Below are 8,193 nucleotides of genomic sequence, written 5' to 3' on the forward strand. Positions count from 1 at the left end.
GCCGGGTCATTACAATATAGAGCCTGACTTGCATGACACCATATTCAGTTTTGCTAAAATATAGGCTATGGAAGATCCTTGCATTTAAAATTAGATCTGCATTTTAAATGTTAAATCTGTATTTAAAATTCGATCTGTACCAACTTCAACTAAAAAAAATGTGTCTTACATTGCTTGTTTTGTAGGCCTATCAACATTAATAAACAATACATCCGGGGCTATGTGGTTTGATAATTAAGAGTGCTATCATACGTTTCTGACAGTATTGTGTGGCGCGAGCTGAGTACTAATTATAAAGCTATTCTATTCAGATGCCACCCGGTTGACCAAGTGCTACACGCGGGGCAAAACTGAGCAAGAGTCCTCTCAAGGAACGAATGTCAAATAGTACTTTTCTTTGTAAATATTAAGATACTCTTTGCTCGTTGTATAGGAAACAACTCGAGGGAAGTTTATAATTGAAAGATCAACTGATTCCTTTGTATCTCCACCTCCGCTTTTTAATAGGCAATGAGTGATCTATTAGGACGGGAGCATGTTTCCTAATGAGGTCCTTTTCAGCCTTTAGAAAATGCGCGAACCCCCTGCCGCGAGACATGGAAATCCGGGAACTATTTAATCCTCGAGATGTGTCACTGTGCGTGTCACACAGTCCAGAGATTACAGGTGACAGGTAGTGCACACCCGACGGTTCTCACAAGCACTTTATTTTCAACTCGGCACCGATGACTGAACAACACCATTTATTTTGGGCGGCAGGCTACACGTTTTCTCCTGCCGGGTGAACAAAGCTTGTTGAATCAAATTGAACAGTAAGATTTAAAAAATGGAAGATATATTATTTGACTTGGATCAAGATGCCACTACAGACTTTGCCTTCTGGGGCCAGATGGACCCTAACTTCCAGTTCCAGGCCCAGTTGGACACTCTCCTCTTCGACTGCACCGCGGTCACGGGCCAGCTTTCGCCCTGGTCCTCGTTCGGTGGCCAGTCCATGTTCCCTGACTCGCAGATGACCTTCACCAACCTGGACTCGCAGTCCCCCGGCCTTGGAGCCAGTGCTGAAGTGGACAGCTCCTCTGTGGACGAGCCCCACGAGATGAGCAATCGCAGGCAGCGGCGGTTCGTGCCCCATCACCCGTACAAGATCCAGCGACACGCCGCTAACATCCGGGAGAGGAAGAGGATGCTGAGTATCAATTCTGCGTTCGAAGAGCTAAGGTGCCACGTGCCAACATTTCCCTACGAGAAGCGCCTGTCCAAGATTGATACACTGAGATTGGCCATTGCCTACATTGCCCTCCTGAGAGAGATACTGATTTCCGGCCGCGACCCCAAGTCGTACGTGGACGAATGCATGAAGAATGGTTACAAGAATCAAACCAATGCCATTTGGAACACAAGCGGTGAGCAGATAATACAAATGGCCTGATTACTGATCTATATAGAACCATTTTAGATTATGCAATGAGATTACAGTTATACACTATTTGATTCTTTGCTTGTAAAATGACATTTCGATTCTCTTCCATTCAAGATGGGAAAGGCTAAATTGAAACTGGTGCAAAAGATCCTACAGTAGGCCTAACCTAAAAAAAAAAATGCACAAAATTACCTACAACATGAGAAAACATAGCCAAACATCTGTCAACTTAAAATTATGTGTTTGCTCAAATTGTCTCATGTTCATTCAACTAGAAAGTAGTATTTGGCCATCTTTCCTCAAAACAAATCGGTGTAGCTAATTACACACACAGTGCTTTTAACATACGATGTACATATTTGGCACACTGTACATGTATACAGCAATTAATAATCAACATCCCCTCACCTGGGATTTGAACTCACAACCTCTTGGTTCACAGCATTCCAATCTTCCTGCTATGCCACCATGTCTGTGTCAATGACAGCTTTCACCTTTATTGCTAAACTTTGCACTTCAAAGTAGACCTCAGCTCTGGTAAAAGTACACTCAAGAAAAACTGTTAAGGAGGAACATTAAAATAGAGTCATATGCCCCACCAATATTAGATAACTATACAAAATAAACTAAAATTTCTGAAATAAGTCCATCAAAACAAAGTAAATCAAATGGCCAGATCAATAACTTACACAGACATGATGGCGTAGCAGGAAGATTGGAATGCCATGCAACAAGAAGTTGTGAGTTCAATCCCAAGTGAGGACATGTTGAATTATAGTACTGTATAAATCACAATGTCAATGTCTGTCAAATATGTAACATTGTATGTTAAAAGTACTGTGTATGTGTAACCAGTTGCACAGCCATTTTTAGTTACGCACAAATAATAATTTCTAGTTGAATGAACATGAGTTATGAGACAAGTTGAGCAAACACATACTTTTAAATTGAATGAATTGTCGCCTACATTTTCTCAAATTGGAGCTAAGTTTGGGCCAAGATTTTTGTTGGGTCGGGTCCAGGTAACATTTGGTCTGAAAACAAATAATAATTATTTTAAGTGTGGTACTGAAGACCCTCCAGCAATATGTCCACCCACTATACATGGATGGAATTACAGTAAATGTATATTTTGCCATTGGAATTCTAGTTTTACAACCAATACTACATGCATGGCCCATATGTTTTGTGACTTCAAGTTGTGTGTGGGACATTGCCAAACCCCATTCACGAAATTACAAACAACACACAGGATAAACCCAAGGAAGGATGACATATCCTATCAAGTATTTAAAATTACATTAGCACAAGGAGAAAGAGAGAATATACTAATGGTTGACAGCCATCTCCAAAGCTCATTGGCTCTGAATTGAGTTTGTGTCACTTAAACACCTTGCTTTGTTTGTTTGTTGTGTGGTTTTTCCCCCAGCTGTCTTTTTCTTTGGTGTGGGTGCACAAAATCTCCCCTTTACCAGAGCACAAGTATTCTCACTGCACTCAATGGTTGCCTATTTACTTTAGTTAACCAATTCTGTGGGGCTTCACTTCAACCATTCGGAGGGGCCATTGAGGAGTGAGTGTACCCCTTTGCACGGACCTGCGGCTTGTTAAACGATCATTAAAATGTATTTTAAGCTTAATGTTTGCCTTGCTTTTGTCCCCCGTCTCACTCTAGATCTGACAGCCCGGCTCTCCTGGATAAAGTGGGATTAACTCAGGATGGGGCAACCCAAGTATGTTGGACAGGGGGCTGCTGGTGGAGGATTTATACCCCCCTTCTGTCTTTGTTTCAATGGCAACATCACATCAGGGGCTGAGTGACATCTGCAGACTTTTTATCAGTTCATGCACCTCTCTCTACAGCCATCCACTCCCCTCACAGCCTTTAATATTTTAATGTGTTGTCGATTGGTAATGGAGTGGCAGTGTTTTTCTGGAGTTGCCTGTTGTTTTACAGGGAATGGGGGACCGGGGCCAGACTTAAGTCCATGGGGGCCAGACTTCAGCCCATGGGGATGGAATTTCTCACAGGGGACAGAAGCAGCCTGGAATGGGACTGAATGAACCTTGGTCAAACTATTTTTTCTGAGCGTAATACTGAAGTGCCCGTGTGTTCATTTGAAACCATTAGCTGTTGTTCATTGTGTGTGACACCCAAATTTCCCGTAAGTTAATTTAACCAAATTAATTAATTTATGTATTTATTTAATTTGTTTATTTATTTATTAATCATCTTTTTAAAAAAATGGTTATTATTATAATTATTTATTTAACTGTTTTCATTTTGATGTTGCGAGTTGTTTAAACTGTACCTTTAATCAATTGACAATCATACGTGATTTATTATGTTGTCAAATGGACCGTTTTGAGATTCATGTTACTTATTATGAAGGTATGTTGTTTTTGTAGTGTCTGTGTGTATATTGCAGTGAAACTGTAAGGACTGGTGAATGGATTTGTGCTCAATGGCAAATCAGGGAATTTCTAACACACTGGCCGTGTGCGAATGACCATACTTGCGTCCTAAATAGTAGGCCGCTTGAGCAGTGGTGTAGAGGTGCCTGGAGAAGTGGGTATACTCTAATTTTGTCCAGAATTTCCCAAACAGCCTGCCGGGCAAAGGGAAGGGGCCCTGTGTGAAGAATTCTATGACAAACAGTGACATTACTCTGAATGGCCTAAAATGAAAATTCGCATATTGCGCAAGTAGGCTAATACAGTAGACCTACTACTGAAATAGATAAATGAGACTTTCATCTGAGTCAGAAGTTCACAGGTTTCAGATTTCCCCCATTTTTTTCAAGTTTTCACACTCAAATCTCACTTTTAATAGACAAACAAGAAAAATGCCCCTCCCCCGAGCAGCGCAGCGGTCTAAGGCACTGCATCGCAGTGCTAGAGGCGTTACAACAGATCCGGGTTTGAACCCGGGCTGTGTCGCAGCCAGCCGCGACCGGGAGACCCATGAAGCGGTGCACAATTGGCCCAGTGTCGTCTGGGTTAGGGGAGGGTTTGTTCGGCTGGGATGTCCTTGTCCCATCGTGCTCTAGCGACTCCGTGTGGCGACCGGGTGCATGCACGCTGACTTTGGTCGCCAGCTGTACGGTGTTTCCTCCGACACATTGTTGCGGCTGGCATCCGGGTTAAGCGAGCATGTGTCAAGAAGCAGTGTGGATTGGCTGGGTCGTGCAACTCTGTACGGGAGTTGCAGCGATGGTACATGACTGTAACTACCAATTGGATATCATGAAATTGGGGTAAAAAGTACAATTTATTATTATTTTTATGTTCTAAGTCCACAAAAATTCTTAAACCACATAAGGAGACCACTTTTGAGGTCTGGGAAAAATGTAATACATTTTTGAGTGAAGCTACCCTTTAATTCAACTGTGCAGGCAAATAATCATGATATCATTCTGCAAGGTAGGCATAGGCTACTTTGTAGCTAGTTAACATATACAGTGCATTCGGAAAGTATTCAGACCACTTGACTTTTTCCACATTTTGTTACGATACAGCCTTTTTCTAAAATTGATTCAATAGTTTTTTCCCCTCATCAATCTACACACAATACCACATAATGAAAAAGCAAAAACAGGTTTCTAGAAATTTTAGCAAATCTATCATTTAAAAAAAAAATGAAATATGACATTTACATAAGTATTCAGACCCTTTACTCAGTACCTTTGGCAGCGATCACAGCCTCGAGTCTTCTTGGGTATGACGCTACAAGCTTGGCACACCAGTATTTGGGGAGTTTCTCCCATTCTTCTCTGCAGATCCTCTCAAGCTCTGTAAGGTTGGACGGGGAGCATCGCTGCACAGCTATTTTCAGGTCTTTCCAGATCTCTCTCTTCGATCAGGTTCAAGTCTGGGCTCTGGCTGGGCCACTCAAGGACATTCAGAGGCTTTTATTGGTCACATACACATATTTACCAGATGTTATTGCAGGTGTGCCAAATGCTTGTGTTCCTAGCTCCAACAGTGCAGTAGTATCTAACAATTCACAACAATTCACACAAATCTGAAAGTAAAAGAGTGGAATTAAGAAATATATAAATATTAGATAGAGCAATGTCGGAGTGGCATTGACTAGAATACAGTGGAATAGAATACAGTATATACATGAGATGAGTAAAGCAGTATGTAAACATTATTTAAACATTATTAAAGTGACTGGTGTTGCATTATTAAAGTGGCCAGTGATTCCAAGTCTATGTATATAAGGCAGCAGCCTCTAAGGTGCAGGGTTGCGTAACCGGGTGGAAGCTGGCTAGTGATGGCTATTTAACAGTCTGATGGCCTTGAGATAGAAGCTGTTTTTCAGTCGCTTGGTCCCAGCTTTGATGCACCTGTACTGACCTCGTCTTCTGGATGATAGCGAGGTGAACAGGCTGTGGCTCGGGTTGTTGAAGTCCTTGATGATCTTTTTGGCCTTCCTGTGACATCGGGTGCCGTAGGTGTTCTGGGGGGCAGGTAGTTTTCCCCCGGTGATGCGTTTTGCAGACCACACCACCCTCTGGAGAGCCCTGTGGTTGCGAGCAGAGCAGTTGCAGTACCAGGCAGTGATACAGCCCAACAGGATGCTCTCAATTGTGCATCTGTAAAAGTTTGTCAGGGTTTTAGGGGCCAAGACAAATTTCTTCAGCCTCCTGAGGTTGAAGAGGCGCTGTTGCGCCTTCTTCACCACACTGTCTGTGTGGGTGGACCATTTCAGAACCTCAGTGATATGTATGCCGAGGAACTTGAAGCTCTCCACCTTCTCCACTGCAGTCCCAACGATGTGGATAGGGGCGTGCTCCATCTGCTGTTTCCTGAAGTCCACGATCAGCTCCTTTGTTTTGTTGACGTAGTGTGAGAGTTTTTTTCCTGGAACCAGTGTGATGGCGATTGCATTGTCCGTGGATCTATTGGGAAGGTAAGCATATTGAAGTGGGTCTAGGGTGTCAGGTAAGGTAGAGGTGATATCATCCTTAGGGTCATTGTCCTGTTGGAAGGTGAACCTTCACCCCAGTCTGAGGTCCTGAGCGCTCTGGAGCAGGTTTTTATCAATGATCTCTCTGTACTTTTCTCCATTAATCTTTCCCTTGATCCTGCCTAGTCTCCCAGTCTCTGACGCTGATAAACATCTCCACAGCATGATGCTGTCACCACCGTTGTTCACCGTAGGAATGGTGCCAGGTTTCATCCAGATGTGATGGCCTGAATGATGGAGTGCTGCAGAGATGGTTGTCCTCCTGGAAGATTCTCCCATCTCCACAGAGGTAATCTAGAGCTCTGTCAGAGTGACCATTGGGTTCTTGATCCCCTCCCTGACCAAGGCCCTTCTCCCCCGATTGCTCAGTTTGGCCAGGCAGCCAACTCTAGGCAGAGTCTTGGTGGTTCCAAACGTCTTCCATTTAAGAAGGATGGAGGCCACTGTGTTCTTGGGGACATTCAATGCTGCAGACATTTTTTGCTATCCCTCCCCATATCTGTGCCTCGACACAATCGACCTCATGGCTTGGTTTTGGCTCTGACATGCACTGTCAACTCTGGGGACCTTATATAGACAGGTATGTGCCTTTCCAAATCATGTCCAGTCAATTGAGTTTACCACAGGTGGACTCCAATCAAGTTGTAGAAACATCTCAAGGATGATCAATAGAAACATTATGCACCTGAGCTCAATTTCAAGTATCATAGCAAAGGGTCTGAAACCTTATGTTGATGTGATATTTCTGTTTTTTTGTTTTCATACATTTGCAAAAACTTCTAAAAACCTGTTTTCACTTTGTCACTATGGGTTATTGTGTGTAGATTGATGAGATTTGTTATTTATTTAATCCATTTTAGAATTAATCTGCAACGTAACAGAATGTGGTCCGAATACTTTCTGAATGTACTATAATTGAGAAGGTTTTTGGGAAAAACTTTCCATCTACCACAGGACGGCTAGGACTATCATTAGCAACACCAAACCTGGACATTTTACTTCATATTATGAGGCATGTCTTACCTTGCTTCAAAATAGCCTATAGCCAAAATCCCACCCTGGAAACATGGAGGTAATTATTTTATAAAGATATGCTTTCTCCTGTTATATTGGTTTTCAAATCAACTTTATTTCATTGTCCAGCAGCCAAAGGCATGATCCTTGTAATATTAGCAACCCATGATAGCGGTTGCATCTTTAGATCTCCCCTCTTGCTACATTTCTAACAGATATTTCCATCTCTGTCCATGAAACCGCTTGCATGTGCGGTGCACATTTTAGAACTGTGTTTCCCCATAAATTGCATTTTGGAACATTTCAAATCCATCCACCTGACAGGTGTGGCATATCAAGAAGCTGATTAAACAGCATGATCATTACACCGGCGTACCACGCGTTGGAGACAATAAAGGGCCACTAAAATGGGCAGTTTTGTCACACAACACAATGCCACAGATGTCTCAAGTTTTGAGGGAATGTGCAAATGGCATGCTGACTGCAGGAATGTCCAGCAGAGCTGTTGCCATATAATTTAATGTTCATTTCTCTACCATAAGCCCCCTCCAACGTCGTTTCAGAGAATTTGGCAGTACGTCCAACCGGCCTCACAACCGCAGACCCCTTGTAACTACACCAGCCCAGAACCTCCACATCCGGCTTCTTGACCTGCGGGATGGTCTGAGACCAGCCACCCGGACAGCTGATGAAACTGTGGGTTTGCACAACTGATGAATTTCTGCACAAACTGTCAGAAACCGTTTCAGGGAAGCTCATATGCGTGCTCGTTGTCCTCACC

At 43.0% G+C, this 8,193-nt stretch overlaps 1 protein-coding gene across 1 annotated transcript; it reads left to right on the forward strand.

Annotated features, from left to right (window-relative positions):
- The first annotated feature begins 232 nt into the window (after window positions 1-232).
- Window positions 233-7,543, forward strand: LOC129821381 (protein Fer3-like). Its single transcript, XM_055879004.1, has 2 exons — window positions 233-1,406; window positions 3,099-7,543. The coding sequence occupies exons 1-2, from the start codon at window positions 827-829 to the stop codon at window positions 3,134-3,136; spliced, it is 618 nt and encodes a 205-aa protein (XP_055734979.1). The 5' UTR covers window positions 233-826; the 3' UTR covers window positions 3,137-7,543.
- Window positions 7,544-8,193: the final 650 nt, after the last annotated feature.

The sequence above is a fragment of the Salvelinus fontinalis genome, chromosome 23 (genome assembly GCF_029448725.1).
Source record: "Salvelinus fontinalis isolate EN_2023a chromosome 23, ASM2944872v1, whole genome shotgun sequence".
NCBI lineage: Eukaryota > Metazoa > Chordata > Actinopteri > Salmoniformes > Salmonidae > Salvelinus > Salvelinus fontinalis.